This window comes from Aquarana catesbeiana, linkage group LG10 (assembly GCF_042186555.1).
Source record: "Aquarana catesbeiana isolate 2022-GZ linkage group LG10, ASM4218655v1, whole genome shotgun sequence".
Taxonomy (NCBI): Eukaryota; Metazoa; Chordata; class Amphibia; order Anura; family Ranidae; genus Aquarana; species Aquarana catesbeiana.
Genome location: NC_133333.1, coordinates 237,144,878 through 237,164,560, shown reverse-complemented (window position 1 = coordinate 237,164,560; position 19,683 = coordinate 237,144,878). Strand labels below are relative to the sequence as shown.

Here is a 19,683-nt window from a genome sequence, read left to right as displayed (position 1 = left end):
CACACACACACACACACACACACACATATATTATACTGTAGTAGTTATTTTAGAGAGTATGGAATTGCTAGTATTTTATTGCTGTTTGTGCATCCCTGTCCCAGCGACCCCCATTACCCTCATTTCTTGTTTAGGTGACCCTTATCCCTCTGTACATATAATCACATGACTTTTAATATGGGGGGGGGGGGGGGGTTGGGTATTTGTATGACAGAGCATCGGTTGCTGGCCAGTTGTATCAAAGCAATCCTCTTTGTGGAAATGGCTGGTTGGGATTTTTCAGGCAAAGCGGGCCCCAGCTAAACACATATTTCAATAGGTGGACCTAAAGTGGTTGTAAACCCTGTTACACCACTTGTATCTACAGGTAAGCCTATAATGAGGCTTACCTGTAGGTACTGTAAATATTTAACATATACGCTTGCGCCAACGTCATCGGCACATGCGCTGTGAAGAAACGTCCCACCGTGCCGTTTCTTCACTAGCAAGTGACGTCACGCGACTCTGGCCAGTCACAGAGCCGGAGTCCGCGGCCCCGGAAGGAAGCGGGGATAACCCCGGGCTTTGTTTGCAAGCAAGTGCCGCATAATGGACTAGTATGCGATGCATACTAGCCCATTAATGCTTTTATTTTGCAGGGGAAGAAAGAGGAAGTAAAACCCATCAGGGTTTACTTCCTCTTTAACAAGCTCTGTGTAAAAATTATAGCTGAACTAAACTGTCTCAATTAACATTAACTATTTTTAATCCTTAAAGCCCCATACACACTATCAGATTTTCTGCTGATTTTTGTCTTCAGATTTACCAAAACCATGTAGTGCAAGGACCTGCCTGATTGCATACAAATTGAAACTCCTAAGGTTTGACCTCATATTATATGGTTTTGGTAAATCTGAAGGAAAAAATCAGCAGAAAATCTGATAGTGTGTATGGGGCTTTATGCTGCTAGACTTAGTAAATAGGAAAATATAGTTACTTTTGTGTCGTTGTGTTTTTTTGGTTTTTTTTTCAGTTGCTTCCTGGTTTCTGGCCTAGGCCAAAATGATGTCATTCATCCCAGGAGTCTTAATGCATTTTTTTTTTCTTTCACCTAGAAGAGAGGGGAGGGGCTTTCTCAGCTAAGCACACCCTCCTGTCTGCATGCCTGAGCTAAGGGCAGATGTATTCCAGGAGGTAAATGCTGCATGGATCATCTGTCCTTACTCAAGATGGACACAGCTAGCTAGAAATGCTAGGGGGTTGTTTTTAAAAGCGACTTCTCAGCAAAATAAAGCATGGAGCCATGGATGGGATGGGAGAATTCGGTTTGAATACTAAAAGTTAAATAGCGTCTTTTGGTTTGTGGTGCTCAGATATCGTTTAGTTGCTCTTTAAGTTCCCAACTGTGTCTAACCCTTTCTTTGCTGCAAAAAAAAAAAAAAGCTTGACCAGAACTGGGTTTTCTATCACTCCCATGGGTATATAAGGGGGGGTGAAAATTTGGGTTCAGAGGTCTCTGCACTAAATGCAAGATACCCCCCCACTGGAATAAACTCAAAACTAAATTATACATTGAAAGGGTGAAAAATGAACCACCCGGGTTTTTTTTTTTTTTTTTTTTTTGCTGTGTTTTGATAAATATAAATACTGGGAGACCCATAAAGGCCCAGAAGATGCTCATTTGCAGCCCCCTGCTGATATCGAAGGGGTTAAGGGGAAAATATTAATGCCAGCAGAAGAGTGTAACCCCAAGCTTCGGAGTCTATGGCATCTCCTGGAAGTGAGCGGTTTTTATTGCCCCCTCCCTTTCATTATTAATGAAACGGGACTGGGATGATCTTTCACAAAAGTTCAGCAAGTCTATAAAGCCTCAGAGCCGAAATGCCATCTCACTCGTTTTACATTAAGTGACACAAGTCTGTCTCGTGGCAAAATTAAAAAAGAAAAACGAACATAAGAATGAGGCAGGGAAAGCCAGGGTAAGAGAGAGAGAAAAGCGGGCCGAGAGGGAGGGGCGGGGGGGGGGGGAGAAAGACAACTGATATCTTCTGCAGATAATGGATGGGACTGATCCCGTGTGCTTTTCTGGGTTACACCACCACACACAAGACCTCTTTTAAACTGACTGTGAATTCAAAAAGTAAAGATTTGCTATCTATAAAATGTCAATTATTCCTAAGCATTACCATGAAAGAATTACATTTTGTGTCTGTGCACTCCCGTTCAGTAGACTCAAAACTGTCTCTCTGCAGCGTGAAATCATCCATGGCAGTGGTCTCCAAACTGTGTCCCGAGGGAGGGGAAGGGGGCCCTTTGCCTGCCTATATCCTCCCACTGACACCAATGGTGGGGCATTATTCCTTCTCCTAATACGAACGATGGGGCACTATTCCTCCCACTGACACCAGCAATGGGGCACTATTCCTCCCGCTTATGCCAACAATGGGGCACCATTCCCCCCGCTTATGCCAACAATGGGGCACCATTCCCCCCGCTTATGCCAACAATGGGGCACCATTCCTCCCACTTATGCCAACAATGGGGCACCATTCCTCCCGCTTATGCCAACAATGGGGCACCATTCCTCCCGCTGATTCCCACAGTGGGGCACCATTCCTCCCGCTGATTCCCACAGTGGGGCACCATTCCTCCCACTGATGCCCACAGTGGGGCACCATTACTCCCGCTTATGCCCACAGTGGGGCACCATTCCTCCCGCTGATGCCCACAGTGGGGTACCATTCCTCCCGCTGATGCCCATAGTGGGGCAGCATTCCTTTCGCTTAAGCCAACAATGGGGCACCATTCCTCCCGCTGATGCCCACAGTGGGGCACCATTCCTCCCGCTGATGCCCACAGTGGGGCACCATTCCTCCCGCTGATGCCCACAGTGGGGCACCATTCCTCCCGCGGATGCCCACAGTGGGCACCATTCCTCCCGCTGATGCCCACAGTGGGGCATCATTCCTCCCGCTGATGCCCACAGTGGGGCACCATTCCTCCCGCTGATGCCCACAGTGAGGCACCATTCCTCCCGCTGATGCCCACAGTGAGGCACCATTCCTCCCGCTGATGCCCACAGTGGGGCACCATTCCTCCCGCTGATGCCCACAGTGGGGCACCATTCCTCCCACTGATGCCCACAGTGGAGCACCATTCCTCCCACTGACACTGATGGGGCATTGTTTACTCCCATTGATGCCAGGGTATTTCCCAATCAGGCAGAACCAGGTATAAGATCAGCTGCAGAAAACCTATAGGCAATACCTGTGACTAGTAAGTATCCTTCTGCTTGCCTTTTTTGGGCACAGCTTCCACAATTCAGGTAGAGATGCTGACATGAAGACATGGAATGTATGATTATGCATTTTATGAAAGCTACTACTACCAATATCTTCTCACATACAGTGCCTTGAAAAAGTATTCATACCCCTTGAAATTTTCCACATATTGTCATGTTACAACCAAAAACGTAAATGTATTTTATTGGGATTTTATGTGATGGACCAACACATAGTGGCACATAATTGTGAAGTGGAAGGAAAATTATGAATGTTTTTCAAATTTTTTTTACAAATATGTGAAAAATGTGGCATGCATTTGTATTTATCCCCCTTTACTCTGATACAGCTAACTAAAATCTAGTGGAACCAATTGCCCTTAGAAGTCACATAATTAGTAGAGTCTACCTGTGTGTAATTTAATCTCTGTATAAATACAGCTGTACTGTGAAGCCCTCAGAGCTTTGTTAGCAAACCTTAGTGCACAAACCGCACCATGAAGGCTAAGGAACACACCAGACAGGTCAGGGATAAAGTTGTAGAGAAGTTTAATGCAGGGTTGGGTTATAAAAAAAAAAAAAAATCCCAAACTTTGAACATCTCACAGAACACTGTTCAATCCATTATCCGAAAATGGAAAGCGTATGGCACAATGAATGAATGAATGAATGATTTATAAAGCGCTGCAAATGCGAACTGAATCGCCTCAAGGCGCAACCGCAAACCTACCAAGACATGGCCGTCCACCTAAACTGACCGGCCGGGCAAGGAGATCATTAATCAGAGAAGAAGCCAAGAGGCCCATGGTAACTCTGGAGGAGCTGCAGAGATCCACAGCTCAGGTGGGAGAATCTGTCCACAGGACAACTATTAGTCGTGCTCTCCACAAATCTGACCTTTATGGAAGAGTGGCAAGAAGAAAGCCATGGTTGAAAGAAAGCCATAAGAAGTCCTGTTTGCGAGAAGCCATGTGGGGGACACAGCAAACATGTGGAAGAAGGTGCTCTGGTCAGATGAGACCAAAATTGATCTTTTTGGCCTAAAAGTAAAACGCTATGTGTGGGGGAAAACTAACACTGCACATCACCCTGAACACACCATCCCCACCGTGAAACATGGTGGTGGCAGCATCATGTTGTGGGAATGCTTTTCTTCAGCAGGGACAGGGAAGCTGGTCAGAGTTGATGGGAAGATGGATGGAGCCAAATACAGGACAATCTTAGAAGAAAACCTGTTAGAGTCTGCAAAAGACTTGAGACTGGGGCGGAGGTTCACCTTGCAGTGAGCAACGACCCTAAACATACAGCCAGAGCTACAATGGAATGGTTTAGATCAAAGCATATTAATGTGTTAGAATGGCCCAGTCAAAGTCCAGACCTAAATCCAGTAAGGAATCTGTGGCAAGACTTGAAAACTGCTCTTCACAGATACTCTCCATCCAATCTGACAGAGCTTGAGCTATATATCACAGAAGAATGGGCAAAAATGCCACTCTGTAAATGTGCAAAGCTGGTAGAGACATCCCCAAAAAGACTTGAAGCTGTAATTGCAGAGAAAGGTGGTTCTACAAAGTATTGATACAGGGGGGCTGAATACAAAACCCCAAACTTTTCACATATTTATTTGTAAAAAAAATTCACAATTATGTGCCACTTTGTGTTCTATCACATAAAATCCCAATAAAATCCATTTACGTTTTTGTTTGTAACATGACAAAATGTGGAAAATTTCAAGGGGTATGAATGCTTTTTCAAGGCACTGTAAGTGTCTCTTTTATATAGTCCTATATATATGTCCTATTCCTCCATTTTTCGTGGAGAAAGTGTGCAGGAGCTGCGTAGATCTGTTTGTTCAGCGTGTAGGGCAGGCCAACCTTAACATGCATTGTGTTTAGTACTGTTGACTCCACTTTCTCCAGCAGCAGAATCATCCTTATGGTCCTTAAAATACAGTTTCACATATCTGTTCATATTTCCTTCATACAGGTCCCCCTGGCTCACGCTGGAGAGAATATGGAGCCCTTGCAGTTATTTTAGCTGGGATTGCATTTGGCTTCCACCACCTTTACAAGGTAAGTGCTGGTAGACCTTTACATTTTCGGAACTAAGCCATTTGCCTGATTCATGGCCTAGTAACAGGCTCCCTCTATAGCCCACCTCCTACGTACCTTTCCTATCACCCCCTCAACTGCTCTGTTCAGCCAGAATGAATGAATGTAAAGAAAGGACATGACTTATGTATCATGAAGCTTTCAGATTCTGCTGTAAAGTTGGCAAAGTAAGCAGGTCACCTAACCCTCATCCCCTTCTGCACAGCAGATCCCTTCCCTCACTCCCCACCATTTTGTCTGTCTGCCAGGCGAGAAGTGAAATACCCACCACTTATGGGTATGGGTGAGATAGTGACTTACTCCCCCTATCCTGTGTGACAGACCTCTAGGTGTCTTGTAATTGGCCCAGCACTTTTACATGGGGCTAAGAAAGGTGTCCATAACCCTGTATAAGTTTTAACCAGTCAGTCTGGAGCTTACACTGGGCTTTTCCTCCATACTTGCATGACCAGTTGAAGCCGCAAAGACTACAGAATGATGAGTATATGCTGCTGGTTTGTGGAGAAGTTAAAGTGGCTGTAAACCTTAGATGTAAAATATGAACAATGTATATCCCTCTATAGTGTGTATTTGTCTCAAATAAGAGCTCTAAGTGTCATTTCTGTCTGCTGCTTCATTCCTCTGCTATCAGCATGAATCGCTTCTGGCAAGTTTTCCTGACACCAAGAGAAAAATGGTGACGGGGAGGGACCTCCAGCTGTTTGACAGCCTCGGCTCTGTTCCTGTGTGCCATTTAAAGGGGGGCATGTTACTTTCCTTCCAATCAGCTCTCAAACCTCTCCTTACTGAGCTCTGCAGAGCATAGCGTCAGCTCTCCGTCCCCTTTTTTTCCTGAAAGCTCAGACAAGCTATTTAAATTCTGGACTTTGAACTGATGTAGAGAAGAGAAGACCACAGATAAACAAGTACCACTTACGTAAGGAGGATTTGTTTCATCTCCATGTATTGCCTGAGGCCAGTCGCCTCACTGGGTATATGGAAGGGTTTACTACCACTTTAAAGCAGAGGTCCGCCTGAAAAAAAAATATTAAAAGCCAGCAGCTACAAATACTGCAGCTGCTGACTTTTAATATATGGACACTTACCTGTCCAGGGAGCCCGCGATGTCGGCAGCCGAAGCCGATCTGTCCGTCGGCTCTCAGGTGCTGCCGCCGCCATCCTCGGTAAGGGAATCAGGAAGTGAAGCCGTACGGCTTCACTTCCTGGTTCCCTACTGCAAATGCGTGAGTCGCGCTGCGTGTTTTCACTGGTCCCCGCTGTCCCAGAAGACAGCGGGGGAGGAAAGAGTAGGCGCCGGAAGTGCCGTAGGTCACTGCGGTGATCTATGCCAGGAAGTGGGAGCAAATACCTGTATTAGAAAGGTATCTGCTCCCTCCTCCCCCCTGAAAGGTGCCAAATGTGACATCGGAGGGGGGAGGATTCCAAAAAGTTCAATTTTTGGGTGGAACTCCACTTTAAGTGATCCTTTAACTTTGCCCTGTATGAGCAAAGGGAAAGTCACTTTAAGCTTGTGACAGCTTCTCTTTAAAGAAGTAGTACAGACTAGGGCCTTGCTCTCACAGGTGCCAGCGTATATAGAAATTGGCCATCTCCAGTATCTCAATTATATGTAAGACAGCTGCCTATATCTGAGCTTTCACTGTCCTGAAGCTCTGGGCTGTGGAGGGAGTGGGAGCGGCCGGCTCAGGCTCTCGGTGCCTCACTGAGAGGCTGAGCCAAGTGCCGTTCCAGGCATGTGGGCAGATCACGACCATATGATCGTGATCCCTCCTGAGCCTGGATCGGTTCTCTGACATCAGCCGACAGCTGACATCAGCCCGCTGTCAGCTGAAAACGGGTCACAGGAGTGCAGAGTGAACGGCACTCCTGTGGTCCACAGGAGAAGTACAGCCAAACAAGCTTTAGCTGTACTTCTCATTTTTAAAGCAGTTCTTCAGTCTAAAACAAAAAATTTAAAGTCAGCAGCTACAAATACTGAACTTCAGCTCGGATTGCCGATCTGACTGGAGGTGGGAGCAGGTACCTCTCAAAACCAGTTACCCGCCCCCCCCCCCCCCCCCCAAAAAAAAAAAGTAAAGTGCCAAAAGTTAGAGATTGTGGGGCAGACAAGCGAAGTTTCCCCTGTTGGAGCGAAGTCCCGTTATAAGTGTCTTCAGAAGCCGGCTGTCTCTTCTTGATTCTTGCAGCCAGACTTGCTCTCAGCTGCTGGGTAGTGACCTACAGTAATTTACATTAAATTATATGTCAAGACAAAATAAAAATAAACATGTTCAATACATCTTTGCAGTGCTAGGGTAGAATAGTAACTGTTGATTTGCTAGAATTCCAATGAGCTTCTAGATCCCTATTTGGGCTAGCTCTGCCTGCTGGGCTACAGAGCTCCTCCTATCTCCCACCACTCTGTCCTCCCATCTCCCAGCACTCTGTCCTCTCATCTCCCACCACTCTGTCCTCCCATCTCCCACCACTCTGTCCTCCCATCTCCCACCACTCTGTCCTCCCATCTCCCACCACTCTGTCCTCCCATCTCCCACCACTCTGTCCTCCCATCTCCCACCACTCTGTCCTCTCATCTCCCAGCACTCTGTCCTCTCATCTCCCAGCACTCTGTCCTCTCATCTCCCAGCACTCTGTCCTCTCATCTCCCAGCACTCTGTCCTCTCATCTCCCAGCACTCTGTCCTCTCATCTCCCAGCACTCTGTCCTCCCATCTCCCACCACTCTGTCCTCTCATCTCCCACCACTCTGTCCTCTCATCTCCCACCACTCTGTCCTCTCATCTCCCACCACTCTGTCCTCTCATCTCCCACCACTCTGTCCTCTCATCTCCCACCACTCTGTCCTCTCATCTCCCACCACTCTGTCCTCTCATCTCCCACCACTCTGTCCTCTCATCTCCCACCACTCTGTCCTCTCATCTCCCACCACTCTGTCCTCTCATCTCCCACCACTCTGTCCTCTCATCTCCCACCACTCTGTCCTTTTCCATACATTGGTTTTCTTCCCAGAAAAAAGAATACTGCTACCTTGACTTCCATAAGCCTGCCCAACCACTGTATGTAGAGAAAGGACTCTCGGGAGACGTAGTTCTGGAGGGGCTCATACCATCTCCCACCACTCTGTCCTCCCATCTCCCACCACTCTGTCCTCCCATCTCCCACCACTCTGTCCTCCCATCTCCCAGCACTCTGTCCTCTCATCTCCCAGCACTCTGTCCTCTCATCTCCCAGCACTCTGTCCTCTCATCTCCCAGCACTCTGTCCTCCCATCTCCCACCACTCTGTCCTCTCATCTCCCACCACTCTGTCCTCTCATCTCCCACCACTCTGTCCTCTCATCTCCCACCACTCTGTCCTCTCATCTCCCACCACTCTGTCCTCTCATCTCCCACCACTCTGTCCTCTCATCTCCCACCACTCTGTCCTCTCATCTCCCACCACTCTGTCCTCTCATCTCCCACCACTCTGTCCTCTCATCTCCCACCACTCTGTCCTCTCATCTCCCACCACTCTGTCCTTTTCCATACATTGGTTTTCTTCCCAGAAAAAAGAATACTGCTACCTTGACTTCCATAAGCCTGCCCAACCACTGTATGTAGAGAAAGGACTCTCGGGAGACGTAGTTCTGGAGGGGCTCATACCTACCTCAGTAGGAATAAACCCCTCTCCTTTTAGAGCATGTAGGTGTTGGTGTCACCGGAAGTAATAAAAGCTGGTTCTCGCTGCAGGAACATAATCTAGAAGAGGAGAGGGAGGTCCGGGATAACTTTTGATCATGCTTATACAAATCCCTTAAGAGAAAGAAACAGTGGTCACCGCTATGTTATGTTTAGTGATTATTATCATGACTGTCCATTAATATAGTATTGTGTCATTGGGCAATCAACACTGCATTGATTTCATTCATTGGGGGGGGGTCCTGATCCTAAAAGCCTATTCCTGAGCTCTCCGCTGCAGTGTCTCCCAGTGCTGATATAACATAGTTTGTCAAAACAGCTATTGTTTATCCCAGTAATTGTGTAATCATTATGGAAGCTACACCCAAAATGTGATTAATCATGTATAATATTACTCTACTTCTTTTAGTTCTCATGAGAATAATCACAGGTTTTCTTCTGATTTTTCCTGCAGCAAGTTAAATGAAATCGGCAGATTAAAGAGTACCTGTAGTTTTGAGGGAAATGACCTGCTACAAAGGGAGATAGGCATATAATATTGTTATGAAAAGTTTCTGGGAAATTTTGGAAGTATTGATATTAACTCTCAGTCCCCACTAACAATCGGGAGCTGGCGGTACTGATCATGTGACCATTGGCAGCCAATCACAGTGATCACGTGATCACCGATGCTTCGTGCCGCCTGGGCCTTTTAAAGGGACGCTGGGGCCGGCGGGAAGAGGTTAAAGGAAAAAAAGAAAACAAAAAAAAAACAGTAAGCATAACAATCTGGGAGCTGCCAATGCATACTTAATTTTAACCCCTTCATGGCCAGAAATTAGATACCCGGATCAAATTTAGTAACATCAGTGTATATTAATTTGAAGAAAACACTTACTACCTACATAATTTTTCTAAGACCTATAACACTTTTTTATTTTCTATGCTGTTTAATACATACCCTGCATGTAGTTTTATTGTAAGCTGAGGAATGGACAAAAAAAATATATAAATACGTTTTTGGCTATGTTACACATCAGATTTTTTAGGGTTTTTATTAATTTTTTTCTGTAGTCTGCCCGCCGGCTTTAGCAGTCACCGCTCCTCACTCTGTGCAAGCCTCAGTGTCTCAGTGCCAGCAGGTTTGTTTGTAAACAGATCTCATGTGATCCTTCTGATTGGCTGTATGGTGGTTGCACGATTGTAAACTAATTATCGGGGATCCTGATCATTATCATGAGACCAGTGGCTTGTTCCTTGTTCTAAAATGGAATGTAGATCAAAGTGCATCTATGGTCAAGGTATAAAATCATATGTTCATTTACACACTGTATCTACTCCTATCACTCAAAATGATCTTGACGTTTGATTTTGTGAAGATCCCCACACGTTTACTAACTTGATTTCTGTGTCACGTAGTCACTATGCCCTGTGAGTAGGCACCGCTGTGTCACACATTTCACAACTACAGAGGTGCTGAGAGGGAGGAGTCTCAGTGGGCGGAGTCAGTACAGGAATCGCTGCATGCAGGTAGCAAGGTACCATGAGATATGTAGTCCTTAGAAATTAAAAGTAAACGGCAGAGGAGAAGCTGCAAAGCATGCAGGGAATCCAGGAAGTTGTGGAAAGAGATGGCCAGCAAACAGACAGCACAACATAAAAGGAGATTTTTTAAGTAAGCTTATATTGGATTGTCAAATATAACTATTGTTTGTACTGTTATTACAAGCTAATGTTCTAAAGTAAGAGTGTATGCTGTGACCATAGATCTTTTTTTCCTTGTCAAAAGAAGTTTATTGAGTATACAATGTTATAAAGATACATAAAGTAAGTTTTCAAGGATCTATAAAGTAAGCTCATTGTTTTACAGTAGGGTTTATATAGGTAAATAACATGAAATTTCAAATATTAAACATTGGGTTCACGTAAACCTAAATTAAAGATATATATCATTTCCTTAGTTACTTTTGTAGGTATTTAAATGATTTATACCTACTATACATATTGTTTACAAGTAGAGTGTATATAGGTCAAATAAATTCTGATAATGAGCTTTAATCGTAAGGTGGAGAAAAGGAAAGAGAAAGAAGAAAAAGGGTTGAAAGGTAGAGGTATGGTCCACAAGGTTGTCCCGCTCGTCAGTTTATTATTCTTTTTAGTTCTCTTTGAAGCCTTAGAATGGGTGTCTCTGTAAGTCATTTAATCTGTTACCATGGCAACAGGACAGAGTCATTGAAGTTTGACAGGAACTGTTGTTTTATCCAAGGATGCCAAAGTTTTTCAAATTTTGGAATTTGATTTTGATCGATGGCTACCATCTTAGCATGGGACATTGTATTATTCATTCTGTGAATTGTTTCTGCTAGTACCAATGTAGGAGATTTCCATGCCTTGGCCACTGTTTGTTTTGCAGCCGTTATTAGTTGGATCATAAGTTTGAATTGAGAGAGTGTTAACCATTCCGGTTTTAGATTAAGTAAAGTTAAATATGGATCTGGTTGTATTATTTTTTTAAATATTTTAGATGCAATCACGAAGACTTCCTTCCACAAGGTTTGGATTACTGGGCACGTCCACCATATGTGTAAATATGTGCCTATTTCTGGGCATCCTCGAAAACAAAGAGTTGAGGTATTAGGTGAATATTTTGCCACTCTAGCGGGTACAAGGTACCAGCGAGTTAGGACTTTATAATTTGTCTCCAGTGCTAAGATGTTGGGTGAAGATGACTTAGATGTGAGCCATATGTTAGACCAGTCCGTGTCTTCTAAAGTTCGTCCCAGGTCCTCCTCCCACCTCTGAACGTAAGAGGGTCTATTAAGATTTGGTACTCCATATAATTGATTATAAAGTGATGAAATTGTACCTTTAGCAAATGGATCTTTTGTACAGATTGATTCAAAAATGGATAATTGGGATAATGGTGTATCCCCCTTTAGGAATGGTGTATAGAAATTTTTGATTTGGAGATATCTAAATATCTCAGAGTTTGGTAGATCATATTTTTCTCTAAGCGATGGGAATGAAAGGAATGATTTAGATGCTATGAAGTCATTTAGTGTCTGAATGCCTGATGTTGTCCAAGCTTTAAAAGAATTTGGGTAGATCCATGCCGGATAAAAGGCCGGATTTCTGATAAAAGAAAGGAGAGGATTGTGTGGAGATTGTAACTGATATTTGGTTTTTAGTTTATCCCAGAGAGATAAGAAGTGTTTAGTTATGGGATTATGGATTTTAAAGCGGTCTTTAGGATCAAGCCATAATAAATTTGATATTAATAGAGGGTCATTTTCTGAAGCCTCTATAAATACCCATAATGGGATTTCCTGTTTTGCATGGTATTTGGACAGACTGGCCAAATGTGCCGCTCTGTAATAGTTAGTAAAATTAGGGTATCCCAGGCCTCCTTTATTTTTGGGAAGATGTAGTGTGTGTATAGGTATACGTGGTTTAGAAGAGCCCCATATAAACGAAGTTGCTCTTTTTTGTACTATTCTCAAAAAATAGGAAGGAATTGGAATAGGGAGGACTCTGAATAGATAAAGCAATTTGGGTAGAATAGTCATTTTGATTGCATTAATCTTCCCTATCCAGGATAAAGGAAGTTGCGACCATTGTTTTATTAGATTTGTGATCTGTCTTAATACAGGAGGATAATTGGTTGAGAATAAGTCAGAATGAGAGGCTGTTAAATGAATTCCAAGATATGGGATTGATTTTTCTGCCCATGTGAATGGGAGTGCAGCCCTAGCCGGGATCAATTCCATGTTTGTGAGTGAAATATTAAGCACTAGGCATTTCTTAGGATTAATCATAAGGCCGGATAGGGCTGCAAATCCATCAAGAGCTGGTATTAAGTTAGGACCAGAGACCTGTGGTGATGATAGAAAAAGTAATATATCGTCTGCAAATATACATAATTTGTGTGTAATACCTCCTACTTCAATGCCAGTTATAGTTTGGTTTGTTCTGATGTATTGGGCCATGGGTTCGAGTATAAGGGCAAATAATAAGGGAGATAATGGGCAACCCTGTTGGGTACCTCTTTCGATATTAAAGGCTTCAGATTTGTATCCAGCATATTTTATATAGGCTTTGGGTTTATTATATAATGCTTTGATCCATGTTAAAAAGTGGGGTCCAAAACCCCATTTTTGTAATGAATATTGCATATATTGCCAGGATACTGTGTCAAATGCCCTCTTAATATCGAGAGATAGAAAACATAAAGGGACTTTCCATTTTTTAGCAATATGTGCCAATAACACTGCCCTGCGTATATTATCGCCTGCCTGTCTATTTGGCATGAAGCCTACTTGATCTCTATGTATTAATTTTCCTATAATGCTATTGAGGCGTTTTGCTATTATTTTTGCTAATAATTTAATATCGAGGTTTAACAGAGAGATAGGCCGATAATTCACACAGGAAGTATCATCAGAAAGGGGTTTTGGGATCATACAAACAATTGCCATTAGTGTTTCTTGCCGAAAAGAATGCCCATCTAGAAGTTTGTTAAAAGTTTCAGTGAGAATGGGAGAGAGTATTTCTGAGAATGTTTTATAGTATAAAGCCGAGTAGCCGTCTGGGCCTGGTCTTTTGTTAAGTTTTAGGTCTTTTATGGCGTTAGCAACTTCATCTATAGTTATAGGCTCATCCAAACTGCTTTTTTGATTCTGAGATAACTCAGGTAAGGTTATTTTTGAGAAGAAGGATTCAGCCTCTGTAGGATTAAATTCATTGTTTGTCTTGTATAAAGTTGCGAGATGTGAGTGAAATTTATGGACTATTTTAACTGGATTACAAGTGTAAACATTTTTTGATAATTTCAAACGTATTGGTTTGAAAGATTTGTTAGTTGAATTTAATGCTCGAGCCAAATATGTACCTGGTTTGTTTGTATTCATGTAGAAATTGTGTTTGGAGCGTTTGAGGGATTTATCAACTGACTCAGTGAGAAATAGATCGTATTCCAATCTAGATTTTTCCAGATGAGATTTTGTACTCTGAGATGGATTATCTTGAAATGATATGTAGGCTGCATTAAAATTGAGTTCTAGTTTTTTTGCTAGATTTTTGCGTTCCCGTTTAAATAGTGCCATTTGTCTTTGTATTGTACCACGCAAGACAGGCTTATGAGCTTCCCACAGTGTTATTGGGGAGATGTCTGTTGAGTGACCCTAGATCTTTTTTAATGCGGTTGTAACCCTAAAAAAAAAATGATCCTGTTCCTTTAAAGCAGTCATTTGTGCCTTTCTATGCTGCAAAATATTTGGTTGTGTTCCCCTAGGTGTGCTGACCACGGTAATCATGGTTGCTGATCCATGATACCATGGTCAGTTTACGTGCCTCCGTCATCCTGCTGTGTGCCGATCTCCTCCCCACCTCTAACCTCTCCTCCTACCGCTATTCCCTGCAGCTGTAAAATAAGGGTTACAAATAACTGATATCCCCTCTATTGTATAAAGATATAAAGTACTGTACTTTTCTAAAATTATAATCCTAAGTACCTTCTTGCACAGCTGTGCGGTCACGTGATCTCCCTCTGCTGCTGGATGACATCAGAGGGAAATCTCAGCCCCTCCCGCTGCTCTCTTTAGATCAGGGAAGGAGAGTGGAGGGAGGTCACGTGACAGCACAGGAATGCTGTGCAAAAAGATGTTTAGGATCATAATTTTAGAAAAATGGAAATCGTACTTTATATCTTTATACAACAGTGGGGATGGCAGTTATTTGTACAGTGGGGCAAAAAAGCATTTAGTCGGCCACCAATTGTGCAAGTTCTCCCACTTAAAAAAGATGAGAGAGCCGACGGACAGATCAGCTTCGGCTGCCGGCATCGCGGGCTCCCTGGACAGGTAAGTTTCCATATATTAAAAGTCAGCAGCTGCAGTATTTGTGGTTGCTGGCTTTTAATGTTTTTTTTTTCAGCGGACCTCCGCTTTAAAGAAGAACTGCAGCCTGCTCACATAATTTGTAATAAAAACATCTTTGCCATTCTGACGCTTCCCTCCAGCCACTTTTCATATTATCTTATATACCATATACTGTGATTCTGTACTTGCCAAATATGCTGCAAAAATCTCCCTCCACTAAGTCTGGCTACATCCATTTTAACTGTGGGCAGCTGAAGCTGCTGCCTGTTCACTTCCTGGATTTACACAGACACACAGAGGCACACCTCCAGCTCTGCAGCTACCAGACAAGAAACAGGAAGTGGGCTTTATAAGGTATTTACTTGAAAAAAAAAAAAAGTTTTACTATCCAAAGTTAAAACAACAAGGGCAGAAGATTTAATAGATGGAAAGATGAAAAAATGACTGAAGTTCCGCTTTAACATTCTCTTGGCACCGGGAAGCATGCTTGAGAATGCTGACCAACCGATTGCAGTCATCGGTGTGTTAGAGGAGGGGGCCTCGGGGCTGTCATCCTGATCCCACCCTTACTACCGAAGGCCTCATGCAAATTGGGCATTTGGCCCTAGCGCATGAGACTGCAGCATTTAGGTGCAGGCGGAAGACAGACACTTCATCCATCGCCACTGCCGGCAGCCTGTAAAACTCTGAGAGCCTTTGCAGCTGGATGGTGCACTGAGCGGTACTAACATTCAGGGTAGTATGCGCCCAGGTACAAATGTTTGGAATGCAGACTGCTTGCATTCTGGGCATTCATCCCTGGCCACATATTGCGCTAAACTTAAGTAACACATGGTGCAGCAACTATCAGTCTCTCATACAGTTTAACATGCTGCTGGCAGCAGGGATGGATTGCGCTTGTGAGCCATCTAGCCGCACCTAAATGCCCAATATGCATGAGGCCTAATGATTTGCTGACTTGAATCAAGCATGCAGCCAGTGAAGGCTGAAGAGGATAAACTCCCATTCTAGGTCAGTGACTCAATAGGTAGTGAATGTTAATGATCATGGAACTTTCAGCTTTTAAATCCAAGTCAGTAGTGGCAGTTTTCCTACACCCTATCCTAACTGATTCCCTTTAAAGCCCCACCGTTTTTGCACACTGTCTGCACTTGGCCACTTTAAGGGCTAGTTTACACTTGCTTCAAAACATGGCTTTGTTAAAGCTCTCTGAATGCCAGTCAAAGCTCCTGTCACTAAATATAATGGTTAGCTTACAGTCCTGTTTACACCTTGCTTTTGCTTGGTGCTTTGGTGGCGCTTTGGTGGCGCTTTGGTGGCGCTTTGGTGGGGCTTTGGTGGGGCTTTGGTGGGGCTTTGATGGGGCTTTGATGGGGCTTTGATGGGGCTTTGATGGGGCTTTGATGGGGCTTTGATGGGGCTTTGATGGGGCTTTGATGGGGCTTTGATGGGGCTTTGATCGGGCTTTGATCGGGCTTTGATCGGGCTTCAACTTAGACTTCTATGGAGGCTTTGAAGATGCTGTGAAGCACCACTGAAGCTACATGGGGTATAATTTTTGAAGCGAAGCCAAAGCAAAAGCAGATGTAAACAGGACTGTAAGCTAACCATTTTATTTAGTGACAGGAGTTTTGACTGGCGTTCAGAGAGCTTTAACAAAGCGAATGTAAACTAGCCGTTCATGTGTGTTGAAGCCGACGCAAAGTGTAAATGAGCCATTCAGGAGATTGGATTGTGAATAGCATTGACGTCGTTTACAGCTATATTCTGAGGTTCTGATTGGCAGTTCCTAAATGTGCCTCCGCATGATTCTTTTCCTTTTTGGGATTTTTTAAATATAGTTTTAAGGGGGTTGAAGCATGATGATGGAATGAAAGCCTCCCCAACCACAAATATATACTGTACTCAGAATATTGAAAGCATGTAACATGTCCACAGACATTGGTTTTTACGTGTGTATTGTTCTAAAAATGTTGAATTATTTTAGCAGAATACAGTTGCATGCATCAAAAATCACACAGAAATTGGAGTGTTTACATAATCCTTATTCAAGCCATAGATGGGTTGGGGGGGTAGATATTGGGGAAGAGAGAATGCATGTGAGACCTCTGCTTTGCCTTGAACTTGTTCCTGGACATGGACCAGGACTGGACTTGTTATTTCTAAACTGTCTTGTAGGCCTTTTCTCTTTGTACAAATTTTATATTTGCTGCAAATGTACAGTGATTTTTTTTTTTTGTTCTCTTTTCTCAGTAGAAAGGAAAACAGCCAACACCCACCATAAAATTGTTGAAATATACTTTGGTACAGAAAAAAAATAAATTCCAGTCATCGTGCAGCTCCATATTAGCCTTTAAGAAACACCTTCCTAAGGTTGTATTCTCCTAGCCATGGCAGAATATAGAGTACTGTGCAAAGGTTTTTGGCATAGGTAAAGAAATGCTGTCAAGTAAGAATACTTTAAAAAAAAAAAAGTATATTTTACTTTTTTATTTGTATCAATTTACAAAATGCAAAGTGAGCGAACGGGAAAAAAAAAAAATCTATATGAACTCAATATTTGGTGTGCCTGCCCCTTGGCTTCAAACCAGCAACACATTCTTACACTTGACCAGTCAGGGATGTTGTAGGATTAGAATCAGGTGTATGATTAACTAATTATACCAAGCGGGTGCTAATGATCATCAATTTCATATATAGGTTGAAATGCCGTCATTAACGGGAACAGAAACAGCTGTGTTAGGAGGCTTAAAACTGGGTGAGGAACAGCCAAAGTCCGCAAGTAAGGGGAGGTTGTGGAAGACCGTTTCATGTCACGGGGTCATATACCATGGCATGACTGAGCACAGCAAAATGACACAAGGTAGTTACACTGCATCCGCAAGGTCTCTCACAAGCAAAGATTTCAAAGCAGACTGGGGTTTCAAGATGCGCTGCTCAAGCTCTTTTGAAGAAGCTCAAAGAAACGGCCAAGGAAACCTAATGCAGCAGATGAGAAGCATCTTTTTTTACTTCTCTTGGACATCTGGAGATGTCCAGCAATGCCATCAGCACAGACCTGACAGAAACCAGTGGGACCCAGGTACACCTATCTACTGTCCGGAGAAGTCTGGCCAGAAGTGGTCTTCATGGAAGAATTGTGGCCAAAAAAATATATACCTCCGACGTGGAAGCAAGGCTAAGTGACTCAACTATGAACATGAAAAGGTAGAAACTGAGGTAGAGAAAAAATGGCAGCAGGTGCTCTGGACTGATCGGTCAAAATGTGAATTATTTGGCTGCAGCAGGAGGCAGTTTGGGGCTGGAGAGCGGTACAATAATGAGTGGCTGAAGTGAAGCATGGTGGAGGTTTCTTGCAAGTTTGGGGCTGCATTTCTGCAAATGGTCAGGATGAATGGTGTCCTCAATGCTGAGAAATACAGGCAGATACTTATCCATGATGCCATACAATCAGGGAGACGTGTGATTGGCCCTAAATTTTATTCTGTAGTAAACATACAGCCAATGTCATTAAGAACTATCCTCAGTTTAAAGCAGAACAAGGAGTCCTGAAAGAGATGCTTTGGCCCCCACAGATCCCTGATCTCAACATCTGTCTGGGATTACATGAAGAGACAGAAGGATTTGAGGTAGCCTACATCCACAGAAGATCTGTGGTTAGTTCTCCGAGATGTTTGGAACAACCTACCTGCCGAGTTCCTTCAAAAACACTGTGCAAGTCAGAAGAATTGATGCTGGTTTGAAGGCAAAGGGTGGTCACCCCAAATATTGATTTGGTTTGGATTTCTCTTCTGTTTATTTACTTTCCATTTTGTTACTTGATGAAAATAAATGATTTAATACTTTTATTTCTGAAATTTTCTTCATATTTTCTTAATTTTCAGCATTTTTTCACACCTACCTTAGACTTTTGCACAGTAGTGTATGTAAATCGGGAACATTGTGTGACTGGCCACTTTCAGTCTTCTAGAATTTGGTTCTATTTATGATGCTGCTGCTCCCAAGTCATTTTCTAAATAAGAGTCATCAGTTGAGGTTTGGCATCAAGCAAGCGTGGCTTCATACCAAGTTATTGTGACTGCATACAATAAAAATGAATTAACATTAATTAAAACCAACACAATATTATTAAAACTGTTTACTGTATCCGTCAAACAATGTTGGAAAACTGTTAAAAGTAAGGCCTGTTTGCAAACCTAATTGCACAGTTCAGTTAGTATTGCACTTGCCAGAACTGAGAATATACCATATAAAACTGTACAAGCCAGTGGCGGTGCGTCCATCAGGGGCGCTCGGGCGCCGCCCCCTCTCTCCAGCCACCCCCTCTCTGTACTATGGATAGATTCATGCATTGCATGAATCTATCCATGGCCTCTGTAGCCACCCCCTATTCAGGCATCTGGCCCCTTTTCAGGAGCCGGGCGCCTGAATTCCAGCGGCAGGGGGTGATTTTGAAGCACCTGATTAGCGCCATAGGCTCTAATAGGCTTCAAAAAAGGTGCACTGCGAGCGCAAACCATTGCACTCGCAGTGCCCCCAGGTGTGTTAGCACAGCAAATGAATATTTGCTGTGCTAAAACAGAACCGCCTCTTAACCAGTCAGAAGGCCCGAATGTAATACCGGGCATCTAATTGGCTGAAGGCAGAGGCGATCCCATTGGCGCCAAGGAATACAGGAAGAAGACACGCACAGAGGTGTCGGAGAACACGGCATCCATCGCCGCGCTACCGTCCCACAGCTCGCCGCCTGACATGCCACCACGATGGGGCAAGTGCCGGGCA

General features: G+C 43.6%; 1 protein-coding gene across 1 annotated transcript in view; it reads left to right on the top strand.

The window, feature by feature from the left end:
* Positions 1–19,683, top strand: part of PEX14 (peroxisomal biogenesis factor 14) — a 272,999-nt gene that overhangs the window by 226,801 nt on the left and 26,515 nt on the right. The window contains exon 5 of the mRNA XM_073603474.1: positions 5,246–5,331. Within this exon, the coding sequence (XP_073459575.1) occupies positions 5,246–5,331 (86 nt within the window). The remainder of the gene's footprint in view (positions 1–5,245; positions 5,332–19,683) is intronic.